Source organism: Geotrypetes seraphini, chromosome 12, assembly GCF_902459505.1.
Source record: "Geotrypetes seraphini chromosome 12, aGeoSer1.1, whole genome shotgun sequence".
In the NCBI taxonomy this organism is placed as follows: domain Eukaryota; kingdom Metazoa; phylum Chordata; class Amphibia; order Gymnophiona; family Dermophiidae; genus Geotrypetes; species Geotrypetes seraphini.
In genome coordinates, this window is record NC_047095.1 from 79382101 (window position 1) to 79400803 (window position 18703).

Below are 18703 nucleotides of genomic sequence, written 5' to 3' on the forward strand. Positions count from 1 at the left end.
TTCTTCATTCATATCCTTTTTTCATTTTAAAAGGATGTTTTTTGGCATTGCATAGGGTTCAAACTGAACATTTTCTGAAGAGCAAAAACAATCATTTTTTTTTAACTATGAAGATCTGAGGACTGAAAAAGAGCTTGTTACTGAGACACAGGCCTGGTGATTGCATTTAACAGACCTGGATTGTCTAAGACAGTGGGAGGCAAGGAAAGGCAAGTGATTCAGGATTTAGCTAAAGTTGATGAATAAAGGAGCCAACTGGCTACTGCATCTAGGCAGCTATTTACATTACTAACATTGAATGCCTTCTGCGATTTTGTATCCATTAAGAGCTGAATTTAGTCTTGCAACTGTTTGGACAATATTTTTGGGGTGGTACAAAATTGATGGCAACTGTATGACATCACAATGCCCAGAGAGTCACAAGCCATGCTTTCACTTTCCTGAAGGCAGATAAGCACTAATAGACACAGCACGTCTGCCCATTTCCTACATCATATACACTGCGATTTACAATCCATTTTATCATTTATCTTAAAACATTTCTATTCCACTCTCACAGTATTTCAACAGACTACAACTCAACATTAGAAATAAAAACAAGGTCAAACAATAAATCATAAAGCAAACATACCTTATATCAATCAGAAAAAGCTTCCTTCCCAAAATCATCATCCCTCCACTTGATCCGTCTCCAAAATGCCCCTCAGTAACGCCTGCTTACTTCTCCTAAAGCCCCTTTAACAACCTGCCTTTGCCTTTGACTCATGCACAGGAAAGAAAAATGTGTTTTGTTGTTTTTTTAAGTTAGTTTCTCACATTTGTTTTAATAGGGAATTTTTAGAATGTACTAAATTGACTTTAACATGCAGTAACTGATAAATAATAATAATAATAATAATAACAACTTTATTCTTGTATACCGCAATACCGTGGAAGTTCAATGCGGTTAACAATAGAAGAGACTGTACATTTACAGCGATGATACATATTATAGTGTTGTTACATTTACAGAGATGTTACATAAATAGCAGTAATAAAAAGTCATATACTGAAGAGGAGGCTATGCATATACAGCGATGTTATATGTTATAGCGGTGATACATTTACAGTGATGTTAGAAGTGAGGTAATGATAAGGCAGGGCAATTAGATAAAACAGAGAAAGAGTAAGAGAGGCCATAGTGGCTTGGGAGGGGGGCGTAGTCAGAGGGCATGGAGGCATATCGAGGTCAGGAGGGTGCAGGGAAGGGGGGGAGGCAGCGTTAGCGGAATTTGTCGAAGAGGTAGGTTTTTAGTGACTTCCTGAACAGGTGGTAGGGCGGGGAGTTGGAAATGAGGGCAGTAAGGCAATTGTTCCATTTGCCCGCTTGGAATGCTAGGGTTCTATCAATGAATCTCTTGTAGAGGCAGCCTTTTAGGGAGGGAAAGATGAATAGGTGGGCGTTTCGTGTGCGAGAGGGGCCTGCTATTTCAAGGTGCTCAGACAAGTAGATTGGGGAAGATCCTGTTAGAGTTTTGAAACAGAGGCAGGCGAACTTAAAGATGATCCTTGCCTCTACTGGAAGCCAATGGAGTTTGGTGTAGTAGGGGCTAACATGGTCGTATTTTTTGAGATCATAGATGAGGCGGACAGCCGCATTTTGCACTGTTCTAAGACGTTTGATGGTATTTTTATAGGATCCCAGGTAAATAATGTTGCAGTAGTCTAATATGCTTAATACCAGGGATTGCACTAATTTTTTTTTATTTCATAATCAAAAATAAGTAGCAACAATACAAGAAAAATTAATATACAAATAAAAAAATAATAAAGTAATTATACTAGAATATCCCAAGCCCCTATCATGGGGAAGAGAACTCTCAAAGCTTAGTATGCACTAATAGACATTAATGTGTGATAAGTGCCATAGGGGTATAACTAATGGGCAGACTGGATGGACCATTCAAGTCTTTATCTGCCGTCATTTACTATGTTATGTATGTAAAAAGTAGGACATGCAGCATTTTGTGTGTGTTAATTTCATTAGCACATGCTAAGCTTTGGTAAAAGAGCCCCAAATAAAATTATTAAGCTTCTTTTCATTCCTAGCCCTACCAATTTGGCATGCTAATGAAATGAATGCACACTAATGAATGCATAACCCCATCACACAACCTATCTGACCTCAAAAATCAACCCTAGCTTTCCAACAACAAAAGGCTCTCTGAGCCTGCACTATGCTTTCTTGAACTAAGGTTCCAGTTTTGCCAACTTTACAAGAAAGGTAAGACACAGATCTATATTCTGCTTCCTTGTATTATCCCTGAGTCTTTTCTCTCCAGTAATGTTGTTAGCAAGGGTAGGCAAGATAGGTGCTGTTCAGGATGCCCAGGGCACCATGCCGCCATTGCCATGCCAGGAGGGAAAAACACACTTGTGAATTTATTTCCACCGCCAAGTGCACTTCTAATGAAATACCAGTTCCTACATGGAGAACAAGTCAGTCCATCACTGAAAGGGGGTCCTGCTACCCTCACATATGTTATTTGTGAGAGGGGGGGGATAAGAGGGACAAATGTCACTGGAAAAAAACAAGCCCTTCTCAGGGCACCCTCTATCCTCATGATCATCCTGCTCTCCAGTGAGTCCAATTGTGTATCATGGCCTTTTATTCTAGACCTTTACAACAGACACAATCTGAGCTGTATCAGACACACCCCTCCAGGTACACAAACTTAGACAATCACTGATGAAAAGTGGAGTCTGCCCCCATGTAGAAACTTCTCTGAATTTTTTTCTACTATATTTTATTTCCATGGGTCCTCCATACCATTGGACAAATACTTGAGATTAATTTTTACCAATGTTTCAATATCAAGAGGATACTAACTCTCAGTTATCCAGCACCCACGGGGATTGGTATATGCCAGATAACTGTAGTTTCTGGTTGCTTGAGAGTTACTCTAAAAATAGTTTTGTCTCCCTTCCCATCTCACTCCCTCTTTCTATCATCCCTTCACTCCCACTTGTAGGTCCAACATCTGTTCCTCCCTTCCCATCCTCTTGGTCTGGGTCACTTTTCCCCCACACATACACAAATCCATCCAGCTCCCCTCCTGGACCCTCCCCCCACACTTCAGGTTCACCTTCTCTCCCCAGGGTCTGGCCTCTTGGACCCCACTCACTTCCTTGAAGCAGTTTTGATCCGCCAATCCCCCTCCCTCCCTTACCCAAAGCAGCAGTGGGTTAGCAAAGGCAGCACTGTAACTAGGCTACTCATGGCCAGCCCCAGCAGGGCCTTTCCTCTGCCACATCCCAGATTATTATTTCAGCTAGGTGCAATGCTTCTTTAAGAGCTTATGTTTCCCAAAAAGAGACCCTAGTTAGTTTCTCAAGTTTTCATTCATATTTGAATAAAAGATATACATCTTCAGAAGGAGTATACATCTAAAAGTTAGGGAAGTGAGCTGAGAAGCATGGAAGCCAGGGTTCAAATATTCCTGACCCTCTTTGTGACATTTCGCAAGTTACTTAAGGGCTCTTTTATTAGACTGCATTACATGCTAATGTGCACCTAGCAGAGCTTAAAATGGCATACCACCAGATGTGCTCAGGCACCCTGTGGTAAGTGCCGTGTATGTGCACATGCTAACATGTTTTCAGTTTTTAAGGGGGCAAGTCTGGGGGCAAAGAGGAGCATTTCTGTGCCATTCAATTAACATAGCTACATTACCATGTGCTGATTAGCACAGGAATAGTGAGAGCGCCCTTACAGCCTACTAAATGGGTATCAATAAGTGAACATGTACTAATGTTTAATGGCTGCTTGCTAATAACTTTAGAGCATGGCCCTTCGTACAAAAAATAGAAAAAGCGATTTTTACATTTGCAGTTAAAATGGTCTTAACATGTCCCAGAAAAAATCCGCTTAAGGGTGCGATCAGGCCAGTTTTTATCACAGCCTAGTTAAAGGACCCCTCAGCTACTACAGACTTAAAGTTAGATTTACCTACACGTAATGCAGGTAAATTTGATTAAAGGAAAAGGGTTTGGGATTTGATATACCGCTTGGCTAAGAGTTATTAATAAATGGGCCCACTGACAATAATTGAGCTTATGCTTGTATTAGTAGCCCTTACACTATAAACCCTCCAGGGATAGGGAAATGGTTACCATACTTAATGGAACTCACCTTGATCTAAATTTAAATAGATGACATTGTGTACATAGTACCATGAATACCTTTGGTGAAAAGCTTATAATTTACCTTCCATGTCCTGAAAACAATATTCTACATCAATACAGGAGATCAGATATATATATATATATATATATATATACCATGTGAAAAAAAATGCTTAGTATGTCTGACCTTAGATGTCTGGAAATTTGGCAAAGAAATTAAAGTTTGCCAAGCACATCCTACCCTAACTACTCTTGTTCATGAACTCCATAGAAACACTGTTTTCTCAGCTCATATATTTTGTCACCCATTTCTTTCCCACCAAACATCAATGTGTTCTCCTTGCAGTATTCTCATTCTTCCACCGACTTTTTTTTTTCCCAGCCAGCTTTTCAGTATTTATAAACCTATGTCCAAAGGGAGCCTGTTTCTCCAGATTCAATCATCTCTTATCCATTCCTAACCACTAAACTAGCCTCTGCTAATCGTTTAACTTTAGCCCTACTTGATACAAAAACCTTTTACAATTAATAGTAAAAGGAAAACTCCTTGAAAACATACTAATGCGAGACAACATTGCATAAAATTGTAATCACCTGTGTGACAGGTTTATTAACAAAATTAATAAATGTATCACACTACTAGAAAAATAAATGGATGTGTCAAATTTATAACCCACAACTTAATGTAGAACTATATGAAAAATAAGGGTGCAAAATCAGAACTCTGCCGCATATAATCAATGAAAACAAACCCTGCAGTTAGCATCCTCCTACAATTCAAGCTGGATTGCTATTAGTTTAATAACACCAATTTTCTACCTGTAAACCATAAAGAGACTGGAATGGCTGTGCACATACTGTATGTCTAATTTGATAGAACTTAAATATTTCTCTCCACTTTTTCCTGTCCATAGGATCGATAAACTTAAAGTTATAACACCAATGGAGCCCCTGCCCCATCTTCTCACCTCCTGTGGAAGCCTAGCTCCCCCTCCCAGTTTCCACAACCCCAACGGTGCTCACCCCTTCACCACAAAGAACGGGTCCTCCATGGCCGAGCACACCCTGAGCCCGAGCCTAGCGCTGAGCTTGCACTTCTCCAGCCACCCCAGACGGGCACCAGGGAAGGAAGGAGGCGCGTCCAGAACATTCAGAACACCAATCAACGGGCGCAGGCAGGCACGCTAGGCTCCCGCGTGACCTCCTGCGCGAGCCGCTAACACGGAAGCAACGGAAGGCGGAAATGGAGTGAAACGATTACGCGTGCGCGTCGCAAGGGCTTCTGGGCTCCCAGTGGGGGAGTGTGATCAGAAAGGAGGGGGGCGGAGCTTCAGATGTGAATTCGGGGCGGGAGCGAAGACCGAGCAAGGCTGGTTAAATTGGAGTCCTGGAGGTGCTGCCTGGTGAGAGCTGAAGAAGGAGAGCCTTCAAGGACAAATCTGGATGTTAGTAGTAAGGAAAAGTTGGAGGAATGGTTTAAGAATCTAAATCTAGGCTAAAAATCTCTCCTTTTGAGGCTTGTGCTGCTACTACTACTACCGTGTTCCCCCGAAAATAAGCCCTAGTACGTTTTTTGGACCCAAAATTAATATGACACTGTCTTATTTTTTCATGTACAATGATAATCTCTCCCTTCCTTTCCCCCACCCCCAATTCTTCCTATTTCCTTTCTCTCTCGCACATGTACAGCATATTTCCTCCCCTCTCACTCATCCCCTTGTGCCTTCCCACTGCAACATCTTTCTATCCCCCTCCCATGCAGCAGAACCCTTAAGCAGCATGTTTCTATCCTTCCCACCCCCTGCGCAGCAGAACCGTTGCACAGCATGTTTCTATCCCTCCCCCCCCCCCCCCCCGTGCAGCAGAACCCTTGCATAGCATGCTTCTGTCCCTCCCTCCTATCCCCTCGCAGAAGAACCCTTGTACAGCATCTTTCTATCCCTTCCTTCCATCCCATCCGTGCAGCAAAACCACGCCGATCCTCCCACCGTGAGACTGACATACCTCCCTCCAAACAGGCTGCTTCACGGCCTTCTCTTGCCGGGGCCTTTCCTGTGCCGCATCTCTGATGACATCATCAGTGATGCGGTAGTGTAGAACCTGGCAGGAGAAGACGGTGAAGCAGCCTGTTTAGAGTGTGTTTTGAGTTTGACTTCTCAGACTCATTACTGAATTGTCACTCTAGAGCTGTGGGCTTCATGCAAGGCCCACAAGCCAATAGTGGCCCTCCAAGACTTCTGTGTCGGCCCACGGAGCCTGTGCAGCATATCACACAGTTGCGATCCGATACATTTTGTTTCCGGCGCTGCAGTCCTGCACTCTTTGGGTCACGGGCAATGTGAATGATGCCTTTGGCAGCCCCAGAAGCTTTTCCTCTGCTACAGTTTAGGAGAATCCTGAATCCTTAGCCCTCCAAAGGTTTCCAGATGGTCTGCGTATGCTTAAAAAGAAGTGACCTTTTTTTTTTTTTTTTTTTTAACTTTTTGGTTTCACTTTTCTTCACGAACCCATGGTTTGAACCCATGGGTTAAAACCACATGCTCATAGTGCGGGGAACAGTAGGAGAGATTCGGGACAGGAGAGTAGAGGTGGACAGGAGAGCGGAGCAGGGCGGCCAGAGGAGAGTCGAGGCAGGAGAACAGACAGGAGAATCCAGGCCGAGAGAGCAAGATGCAGTTGGAAAGCAGTTAGCAACTGGTCCCCAGCAGTCACTTCTTTTGTTGATCGGCCAGTACAGTGGGTTTTCGAGATTTGTTTTGTGAATTTCTGCCTGCCTACATTTTAATGCCAATCCCCCTCATTTGCATGTGTGGATCAGATCGGAGGATGATCGGGACAGAGGTTAGTGAATCAGGCAGGAGGAAATTCTGGTCACAAAGGAGTCGCAAACCGATCGGCACACGATAGGTTTGCTTAGTGAATCTAGCCCTAGAACTACTATTTTACAATTTCAGCCAAAACTGAAACTGTATAACCATTTTTGGCTGAAAACCAATCTATAGCTGAAACTTATCACCTGGCTTGGCCAAAACCAAAAGCTAAAGTTTGGTTATGGGAATGTGAACCAATGAGGCCCACTGGGGATTGTCAGAGTTTGCATTTGGCAGCCCTCTGCTAATCCCATAAAAGATTATTATCCTCCAGTCCCAGGAAATGCAAACACAGGCTGACACTGGGAAATACTGTACATTTTAACACACACGTCCCAACAAGTCTGTCATGTTAAGGCTCCCAAGTCAATGCTGATGTTGTTAAATATCCTCTGAGACAGAAACTTTGTGATAATGTGTAAAACAAATCATGATTTCCAGCTTTATATGCTTACCCAAACTGTGCACAAGTAACAAGAGAAAACAGCATTGAGATGTTTCCTGTTTTGTATTTAGTTATAAAACTGTTTAAAGACAAATATGATATAGATTTTTACTAAAATAGGTAAAGGAATCCAGACACTGGTCTTCACTGCAGACATATATACCAGCCTGATGCACAATCCAGAATAAAAAAAAGCATATATATAAATTTCATTTCATTGTAATCTCTCTCTCACACTGTAAACTGATCAGTACTTGTGTTTAAAACCAATCACTGCAGGCTCCTTTTTTGTAGAATGTAGCTTCTACACATTAGAAATTGACATGGTGACTGAACACCACGGCAAACCGTGAGATGAGAAAAAAATTGGGCCGTTTACCGGTGGATAGGAACGTCCTTTTATTGCCCCATGGGAGCAGTAAAAGATCTTGCTTCCCCGGTAAAAAAAAAATTGCACCCAGATCAGCATCTTAACGAGTCCAGCAGCCACCCCCCCATATGTGAGTCAGCAGACCTAAATGTTCCTCTTCGACTCCCCTCTCGGCCTGTTCTTATATCAGTGATGGACTCAGCAGAAGCAAGGCCTTGGTGCAGGCCTTTGAAGATTGTTCTCCATGGCGGCTGAGGCTAAAGGTAAAATAGGCACGGGCCGAGAGGGGATTTGAGGAGGAACGTTTGCTGACTCGCATGGGAGGATTCTGCTGCTTGGGGAGGGATGCTGGACTCGGGGGATTCTGCTGCTGTGGAAGGAGAATGGGACTAGAACTGGACCTGGATTGGGGGGCTGAGTGAAAGGCAGATGGGGGCTGGAGCTTGAAGAAATGAAAAAAGTGCTGGGCCCATGTGGGTGGGACTGGGAAGGGATAGAGGGACTGGACCTGCAGGGTGCTAGCTGGAGGGAAGGGAGAGAGGTGCTGGACTCATGTGAGGGGCTGACTGGAGGAAAATGAGAGAGATGTTAGATCTGCAGGGAGGAGGAGAGGGAAGGGAAAGAGAAGATGCTGAACCAAGAGGATGAAGGAAGTAAAATACTGAACACAGCAAAGGAAGGGAGGAAAGAGAAGGAAAGATATATTGGTGTAAGGGAGTAAGAGTGGGGAGAAGCTGGACATAGGGCGCTATATGAAAAAAGGGGGAGACCCTGGAAAGTGTGTTAAGAAAAGACAGAAGGAAACAAAAACTAGAACCTAAGATCAACATGATTTGAAAAATAAAATGACCAGACAACAAAAGGTAGGAAAAAAACTTTTTTTTTTTTTTGTGATTAGAATATATCGGATTTGAAATGTGTATCCTGCCATAGCTGGTATTAGATATAGCTGGGGACCACAAAGCCCACTAACAGGCTGTATCTTCTTCAGGTTCCAGGGGGAAGTTACCCTAGTTGCATTACCCTAACACTATTCCTGCCATGTGTGACTGCGGTATTCTGTTAGCATGATTTTTCTGTAGTAATTTGGCTTGTTCCATTTTCTTGACCTCTCATCTCCCACTTCCCCCAACTCGTAGCCAAGGCTCTCTCCCTTCTCCAAGCCCTGACCCTTTGATCTCCCAAACCACAATTCTCCCTCCTCCAAGGGCCTACTAGGTACCTGATCCAGCGGGGGGATCTTCAGGCTAGGAACATCGCCCTCTTATGGCAGCTAAACCCTACAATGCCCCCGCACTCCTCCACTGCGCTATATATAGATAGGCCCCCCCCTCCCCGGGCCTACTGAGGTACCTGGTGGTCCAGTGGGGGTCTTCATTGCAGGAGTGTAGCCCTTTAGCTCCTGCCTCCTAAAATGGCTGCTCCTGCCTCCTAAAATGGCTGACACAACCTTTCGCAGGTGCTTGCATCTATTTCTGTAGTATCATGAGCTGCTGCAAAGGGTCACAGCAGCCATTTTAGAAGGCAGCTGCGAAAGGGCCATGCTCCTGCCACAAAGACCTCCGCTGGACCACCAGGTACTTCAGTAGGTCTGGGAGGCCATGGGAGAAGAGTCACAGCCACATGAGAGAAGACTTGCAGGTTGCTGACCCCTATGCTTGACCACCAGGGATTAAAAGATAAACCTAAGGGGGCAGCTAAAGGTGGGGAACTCCTGTTTGGAGGGGAGGGAGAGAAACAAACAGGACAAAGCACAAATTATTGGTTTCCACTAAAAACATGGTTGTAGTCTTTCAGCCGAAACTGAGTGGAAAATGGATTTTGAGCCAGTTTGGCATTGTAACTGAAACCAAACCTAAAATTTAGTTGGTTTCTACTTCCAATCCTATTAATATCTTTTCACCTCTGATCTTCTCACTCACACACAGGCCTCATTTCGAATTGTTTTTCCCTTAACCACGTGTTTCCACTTTTATTTCTGCCACAGATCCCCTCCTGCCCTTTAGATCTTCAGCCAATCCATTCGCTGTTGTATTTCTCCTTCTCCACCAACTGCTGATCCCACTTTAGTAATTTAAAACCAAAACCCACGGTTCCCAGGCCATTTCTTCTTCTCCTACAGCACAGTGCCAGTGTTGCTCTAAGCACATTATTAAGCATGATGATACTCTGGTGCTGGTCTGGGCTGAACAGGAAGCAGCTCGAAGCTACTACTGCAGCTGTTTTAGATTTTAAAAATGGGGAACAGAAGCCAGTAGAAAGGAAGAGAGAGGCACAGCACGGACCAGTATCAACATTGCAGCTGCTTGACCCCTGGCCTTCTGCAGCAGATTTGCAGTCATAGTGATCTTGTGAGTCAAAGAGAGTATTCTGGTTACTGTATAGATTCCAGCATTTCTTTCTGCACTGCTCACAGACAGTGCTTTGCTCATTAATCCACAACTATAACTATTTTACAAGCAGTCAGGATAAAACCTAGAGCTTTCCTTTGAATGTCTTTGAGGCACTGCTAAATAAACACCGAATTTGATGGTTATCTAATGTACATAGACATAAGAATTTCCTTGCTGGGACAGACAGATCAAATGTCCATCTAACCTGGAATCCTGCTTCTAGAATTGGCCAAGCCAACTCGCAAGTGTTTGGCCGAATCCCAAAAAGTAGCACAATTCAAAGTTGGTTTTATGCCGGGGCAATTTTCTGTGTATGTGTGTTTGTTTTGTTTTTTATATGAATTTAACTAATTGGTCAACTTTCCAAACCCAAGCTCAGGATGAATAACAATTCATGAAAGTAAGTTGTTCCTGCCATAGAGGGCTTACAATCTTAAGTAGATCCATGAGGCAATAGAGGGTGATGTGACTAAATCAATGACCATTTCTTCAAAGCCAATTTATTACAACAACTAAAATGCACAAACAAAAATACATAACCCAGCATTTGCGTTTGATCTGCTATGTTCTCCCAATACTTATTCTGTAGATCTCAGTCTCCTGGTTTTTTCATTGTGACTTGCCCAAAGTGATAGGGATCATGGATTCCCTGCTTTTAGCAGTTACTCAGCTAGGCCCTGCCTCCTTTATAGCTTCCTAACACAAACACTACATTAATCTAGTGTTTTTCAACCTTTTTTGGGCAAAGGCACACTTGTTTCATGAAAAAAATCATGAGGCACACCACCATTAGAAAATGTTAAAAAATTTAACTCTGTGCCTATATTGATTATATATAAAGTAATTCTCTTGAATAGGAATCAAATAAACACAAAGAAAGTATTTTATAATTACTTTATTATGAAATATTAAGTAAACAGAATAGTGAAAAATTATAAAATACTTTATTCAGTGCGAAACCTGGGCCTGTTTGGCTGAACACAAAGCTGATATTCTGGCTGGAATCGAAGAAAGACACACACGTAGCTCTTCGTCAACAGCTCTCAGTCTCTCTCTGTATTTGGTTTTTATAGCATACAAATATACCCTCCATCCTTTTTATTAAACCACAATAGCAGTTTTAAGCGCAGGGAGCTGCACTGAATGCCCAGCGCTGCTCTTGACGCTCATAGGCTCCCTGCGCTAAAAACCACTATTGCGGTTTAGTAAAAGGTGACCATATTGTAAAATATAGACAGCAGATATAAATTCAGAACTGTGCATAGTAAGTGAAGGGAAGTTTTCATCTCTGGGAATTTACCCAGTTAACTATTAAGTTATTTGGGCAAATTCCTTTGAAAACTGTGGTAATACTGCCTCCACTTTGCTAAATTTAAAATAAAATCATTTTTCCTACCTTGTCTGGTGATTTCTGGTTGCACTTTCTTCTTCTGACTGTGCATCCAATCTTTCTTCCCTTCTATCAGCCTGTATGCTTTCTCTCCTCCACACCTCATTCCCTCCCCCAACTTTTTCTTCCTCTCTCCCTGACCTTTCTTTCTTTTTTTCTGTTTCTCTTCTTTCCTTCTGTTTCCCTGCCTGCCCCCTTTCTTTCTTTCTCCCTGTCGTTCCCCAAGCCACTGCCGCTGCCATCGGGGAACAGGACCCACCAATGGATAACAGGCCCCAAAGCCGACGCCGACGCATGCTCTCCCTGACGTCAATTCTGCAATCGGAGAGGAAGTTCCGCCCAGCCAGGCAGCGATTGGCTGGCCCAAACTTCCTCTCCGACTGCAGAATTGACGTCGGGGAGAAGAAGACTTATCGGCTCAATAGATTAGATCGCCAAGACAAAGTGAGTCCTGGGTGATCGACTCACTTTGCCTTGGCGAGCTACTGGCGCCCCTGCCTCGGGCCCCCTGTCAGCTCCGGGCCCCTGAATGCAGGACTGGTAGTACTGCCCTGATGGCGGCCCTGCGGCACACCAGGCAACATCTCGCGGCACACTAGTGTGCCGCGGAACAGCGGTTGAAAAACACTGCATTAATCAATGTTACAGTAAGACCATTTTGTGGTGTCTATTTCCTTGATACCTAATGCTGTGTAACCAGGGATTTTCAACCCAGTTCTCAGGACACACCCAGCCACAATGAATATGCATGATGCAGATTTGCATACCATGGAGACCGTGTATGCAAATTTATTTCATTGCCCATTCATTGTACATATCCTGAAACCTGATGGTGTGTCCTGAGGGCTGGATTGAGAATTAGAGGTCTGCAAGGGAAAGGGGATCGCGGGAATCCCATGGGGACACCCCTCTGACCCACGGGACTCCCACAGGGACACTCCTCTGGCCCACGGGGATGGAAGCTGGATTCGACTTATTGAGGCTACCTAATTTCTGATGCAGCTGAGAGACCAGTCCGGCGCCGTGACAGAAACAGTCATGCTGAGCAGTGAGCTCAGCGCACACACAGCTGAAAGGCTTGCTGATTGGTCCAGCGACGTGGCGTGGCAGGAACAGCAAGCAAGGCTCTCAGCTGTTTACGTGCTGAGCTCACTGCTCAGCACTTACACAGCTAAGAGCCTTGCTTGCTAATTGATCGGCAAGGCTAGAGTGGGAAGACACAGGATATATTTAGTGATCCGCCCAGCACCCCGAAGGCTCTGATACTGGTGAGACGCAAACTCAAAGAGGGTGACCTGAGGAGGCAGGAGACGAGGAATGGAGCGATTTTTTTTTTTTTTTTTTTCAGACACGAGCTGAGGATGGAACAGCAGTGAGCACAACAGGCAGGAGGAAGTGCTTATCAACTTTCCTTCTCTTTCTCTCATGCTCTAATTCTCCCATATCCTGTCTCACTTTTACTTGGTCTCCTATTCCCCATTACCACATTTCTACCACCTGTGTTTGCTATCTTCCTCTCAACTCATGTCCTTTCTATTCCCCCAATAACCCCATAGTTCTAACATTTCCACTTCTCTCCTCACTCCTTCTCTAGTAGCTTTACATTTCCTTACTTCTTCCTCTTCACCCGCCAACATCTTTTTGTCCCATCTCTTTCCTCCTGTCCCCCATCTTTCCTTCCTTCCATCCTCCCTGCTGTCCTCCTCTTCACACCTATTATCCAATATGTCTTCAGAGAAGCAGGAGGATTCGGCAGCCGGCAGTCCGGTAATTAACTTAAACATAAAAGAAACTGTGGAATTGATGATCCTGATGAAATCTTTTACAGTGTTTTATATTTTCATATTGTGTTTTATTTTTTAATTCATCTGCACCTTTTTCAAATAAAGATTTCATCAGGATCATCAATTCCACAGTTTCTTTTGTGTTTGCGCTGCTGTTTTCCTTGTGGAATCTCTTTGGTGGAACCCTTTGTTTGTTTTCTGTTCAGGTAGTTAACTTATATTCCCCCTCTTTTACTAAGGCGTGCTAGCCGATTTAGTGCACGCTAAATGCTGACGTATCCATTATATTCTATGGACGCGTTAGCATTTAGTGCACGCTAAGTTTGCTAGCACACCTTAGTAAAAGAGGGGGAATATAAGTTAACTACCTGAACAGAAAACAAACAAAGGGTTCCACCAAAGAGATTCCACAAGGAAAACAGCAGCGCAAACACAAAAGAAACTGTGGAATTGATGATCCTGTCAGAAGTAATTGCTGTTTTTTATGGGGACGGGCGGGAATGGAGGGGATTCCTCGCAGGGACGGGTGGGGACGGAAAGGATCCTGGCAGGGATGGGTGGGATTTCTGTCCCCGCGCAACTCTCTGTTGAGAACCCCTATACAAGACTAATCTCTCTGTGCAAAAGTATTTTCTTTTTGTGCATTACTTAAATGTCTGAGGTACTGAATGTCTCAATCATACCCTTTTTTCTCTCCTCTAGGATATACAGTATATATTTACAGTGCATAAGAGAATTTTAAAAACCCTGCTATGGAGGGTCATGTGATGCACTCGAACTGAGAGGACGTGCTTTGGCACCTCTTCCAACCCAGCAGCTGTGAATCGGCTTCTTTGTCACTCACAATCAGCCTCCGGTCCCCAAAATCATTTCCATCGGATTGGGGAAAAGGGGAGCTATAAGCCAGTACCTAAAACAGGCCGGTCCCTGCAGCATGCTGGCTCGAACATCGAAGCCAAATAAGATACCGGGAGGCCATAGTACCCCTGCTAAGATGGCGACTCCAATGACCCTGCCTAGAACGATGTGCAGCCCGATGATCACTTTGCAAGCGGAGGTGATCGATGAACTCAAAAAGCATCTGGTGGTGATATTGGATGACAGACTTACCCGGCTCCAGACTTTGGTGGATGGTATCAAGGACAACATGGAGTGGCAAGCTACCAGACTCCATGTGGAGGAGAGGATGTCCACCCATGAGGACCCGGCGGTGGAGCTGGTGGCTAATGTCCAGGCTCTGGAGGAAAAGTACCGGCGGCTAGAAGACAGAGCTGATGCTATTGAGAATTGGAGCCGCCAAAATAATATCAGGCTGATTAGGCTGCCGGAATCATTGCAAGAGAAGGACCTTTGGGCGCTAGTCACCACGTGGTTACCCAAGGAGCTGGGTCTGGCCACAACAGGCTCCTCTGTTGATTGAGCGCGTGCACCGGGTGGGTGTGCGCAGAGAGGGAAACCAGTAGCCGAGGCCTGTGATTGTTCGAATCCTGAATTATGCTGAAAAGCATAAACTAATATCTCTCTACAAAACCAAAGGAGAGCTGTTCTAAGAAGGCCAGCGCATACTTTTGTTCCAGGATTATTCTGCCAGAGTTTCGGAACAACGGCGAGCTATGGCGCCCTACTGCACACAACTTTTTCAGCGCAAGATCCAGTTCTCCTTGCAGTTTCCTGCAAAGGTCCGGATGTCCCATGAGAATCGGGCACTCTTTTTCACTAAGCCGGAGGAGCTTCGGGAATTCCTGGCAGGCTTGCCTGGCTGACCAGTGAGAGCCCTACACCAAGCACTAGCCTGTCTCCTTGGACCTTGCTTGGATTGTTGCTAGTTCTTTATGAGTGACCTTTGGACAGCTTGAGGGGACTGGTATTATTTTTGCTGCTGCTGACTCTGGCTGTTGGGATATCTGTTTGCTTCAGGACATGCTAGCAACTCCCATAGGTTGGGCCTGGAGACAGGGAACTGTATTCCTTTATTTTTCCTTTGATAGTTACCACCATAGTAAGAGACGGGACAGTGGTTTCCACCAGTGTGCTGAGTTCCTTGACTTTTCTAGTGTTCGTGGGGTCTCTCATTTTCGAGTGCCCTTGATCCTTCCACTCTATTGTGGAGCATGGGACCAGTTTTGGTGCCTAGGTGGGGGGATTAGGGGGTCTACGATCTGAGGCTCCTTACTCAGTGATAGGTTCCATAGGCTCTGGGAGGAGGTAGAAGGTGGAGTGGGGATGGCAGTTGCGATTTTGGTTGGGGAGGCATGTTTTGGCATCTCATAATTGTGGGTACTAACTCGGGGGGTTTGATGTATCACTGTTTTCTTTCTTTTTCTTTAGTGGTCTGCTCTTCTGATACTGTTGTATATCCTGGTTGTTCATTTTCATACTTGAAAAATCCTCTATGAGGAGTAGGGGGGGGAAGAGGTGGGCGCAGTGTGGTTTGAATGTAAGGAGTTCAAGGAGGAGATGGAGAGTTGGATGACCAAGGAGGGACATCCGGGGGATGGGGGGACTGCAGGGGGGTGTCTGAGAGTAGTGTGGCTGTGTATGAGTGTGATAGTGCAGGGGGGGAGGAGGGAATGTTGGCAGAAGGGAGACCAGAGGGACATTTGGGGTTGAGTATTTGTGTAGGCCTCTGGGGACGGACCTGGCTGAAGGGTCTATTCACCAGTCCACATTTCATTATTCATGCCTTGGGCGACCTGGTGGCTTTTCTTGCTTAGTAATTATGGCTAATTTGACAGTATCTACTTTTAATGTAGATGGTATACATTCACCAATAAAACGCAAGAAAATATTAACGTGGCTTAAGCAACACTACATAGACATAGCGTACCTTCAGGAAACCCACTTCACTGCACTTGAACATGAGAAGCTGCGAAGGGATTGGATAGGCGAGGTATACTACTCTGCTTATCATGGTAGACAGAGGAGGGTTGCCATACTAGTCCATAAACAATGACTGCTGAATGTTCACAAGATCATTCAGGATAGAGACGGACACTATGCCCTCCTGCTAGGGGAACTTTGGGGATTCATTTCTTATTTTATAATCTCTGTGCACCCAACATATACAGTCATAAATTTTATTCTGGGTATCCTTGCACATTTCCCCACTTATCATTTGATATCGAGGGGGGGGATTTTAATATCACTGCTGACCTTAGTCTGGACTGTTTGCCTGCTAAGCCTGTGCCTCGCCATCATGAGCAAAAGGGGGTGAACGTTTTGTGCCATAATTTGGCATGGGTTGATACATGGTGAGTTCTTCATCAGTTTGATAAGGAATTAACATTCTATTCCAATTCCCACAAATTGTATACTCGGTTAGACTATCTTTTGGTGCATTTTACACTATTTTCCAGGGTGGAAAAGTCTACTATAGAGGAAACTCCTCTCTCCGATCATTCTGTGGTAGTTCTTGCACTGGGGTCACAGACATGGTGGGGGAGCGCTCGTGGCGATTCCACCCTGCTTTGTACTATGATAAGGAATTTCATGTTTACTTACGAGCCCACTGGTTTGATTATGCCAAATATAATGCTATTTTAGATGTGGACCCTGAGATTTATTGGGAAGCTTCCAAGGTGGTATTGCACAATCGCATTTTAAAATATGTAGTCACTAAATGTAGGAAGCGGGGGGACACGCTGATAGCCCCAGGTACGCTTTTGCATTCCTTTTTGGAATGCCCTGCTTTGACGTTATAGAATTGATCCTTTAAGCAGATTCAACTGGTATTACAGCGGAAGTTGGAATGGGATTATAAAACACTGCTATAGGGGGATCAGACTTTATTGGAGGAGCAAGGTCTGATTACCCCACAGTGGAGATTCATCTATATGACCTTGTTAACAGTTTGGAAAACTATTCTCCAACACTGGACGCAGGAAGGGGACATACCATTATAGAGCAGGATTCATCAAGTGTCTGCAGTAGCCCGATTCGAACTCTGTTATTATAAACATACCATGAATCCTGACATCCTGGCTTACACAGCTCTATGGAAAGTGTACTTCCATCTTCCTCTAGTCTCTCGCACAGGGGTGGGAGTGGGGGGTGAGTGAATGGGAAGAATGACAGATTTGTGTGTGGTAGTAGGGTGAGTGTTGGTTTGAGCGAGTGCTGCTCTCCTTGGCAATGTTTTGCTGAGGTGATTTTTTGGGGTATAGGAAAATGTGGAGTCTGGGAGAATGGGATCTATTCTTCTAATGGAGTTGATACCTATTACTGTATATTGATTGCTCTGTTGCCTGTACCATTGAGTTCTCCATTTTGTAGGTGTATTTTTGTTAGTTAGGCGGCATCAATATGGGAGTGACTTGATGTCTTTCATGCTTGTATCATGCTTTACGAGGTATGCATTTTTGAACTTCCTTCTTTGTAAGGGTATTTTATTGTATTGTTTCTGTTCTCCATTGACTCTTTAATAAAGATGATATTTAAAAACAAAAACAACCACCCTGCTGTGTTAGACCAAGATCTCCAACAGTAGCTAGCCTAGGCCACAAGGACTCCATTTCCAAATCTAATTGTCTAATAATTTATATGGACTTTTCCTCCAGGATTTTGTCCAACCTCTTTTAAAACCCACAATGTTAGTTGCTTTCACCTTATCCTTGATTTAATTATTTATTCAGTTTTCTATACCGTTCTCCCAGGAGAGCTCAGAATGGTTTACATTAATTTATTCATGTGCTTGAGCATTTTTCCCTATCTGTCCCGACAGGCTCACAATCTATCTAATATACTTGGGGCAATGAGGGGATTAAGTGACTTGCCCAGGGTCAGAAGGAGCAGCGTGTGTTTGAACCCACAACTTCAGGGTGCTGAGGCTGTAGCTTTAACCACTGTGCCACACTACTCTGCGCAACATAGTAAATGACGACAGATAAAGACCTGAACAGTAGAGATCTACATGGGAATCCTGCGGGGATCCCCCCAAAGTCCACGGGACTCCCACGGGGATGGACCTGAGATTCCTATTGCTAGGCCTACCTAATTTCCGGTCCAGCACCGCACTGAGCTCCCGACGAATCAGCAGCAGCAGTCTCTGTCATGTAGGCAATGAGCTCAGCACGTAGGCACACAGACTCTGCGTGAAAGACTGTTGCTGCTGATTCGTCAGGAGGTGTCATGTGCAGGCTAGAGCGGGAGGACAGCCTGCATAATTCTAGAGCGGGAGGACAAAGTCCTCTTCCTTCCTCCCAGGACAAACCCTAACTAATAAGCATCCAACATTACAATCCTCCATTCTATGCCCTCATCATTTGGAATCTAGCCTTGGCCAACTACA

General features: G+C 44.4%; 1 protein-coding gene across 1 annotated transcript in view; it reads right to left on the reverse strand.

The window, feature by feature from the left end:
- STX6 (syntaxin 6) overlaps nt 1-5362 on the reverse strand; it is a 58242-nt gene extending 52880 nt beyond the window's left edge. Inside the window, exon 1 of the mRNA XM_033916763.1 lies at nt 5188-5362. Coding sequence (XP_033772654.1) covers nt 5188-5216 — 29 coding nt within the window. The 5' untranslated portion in view covers nt 5217-5362. The remainder of the gene's footprint in view (nt 1-5187) is intronic.
- Nucleotides 5363-18703: the final 13341 nt, after the last annotated feature.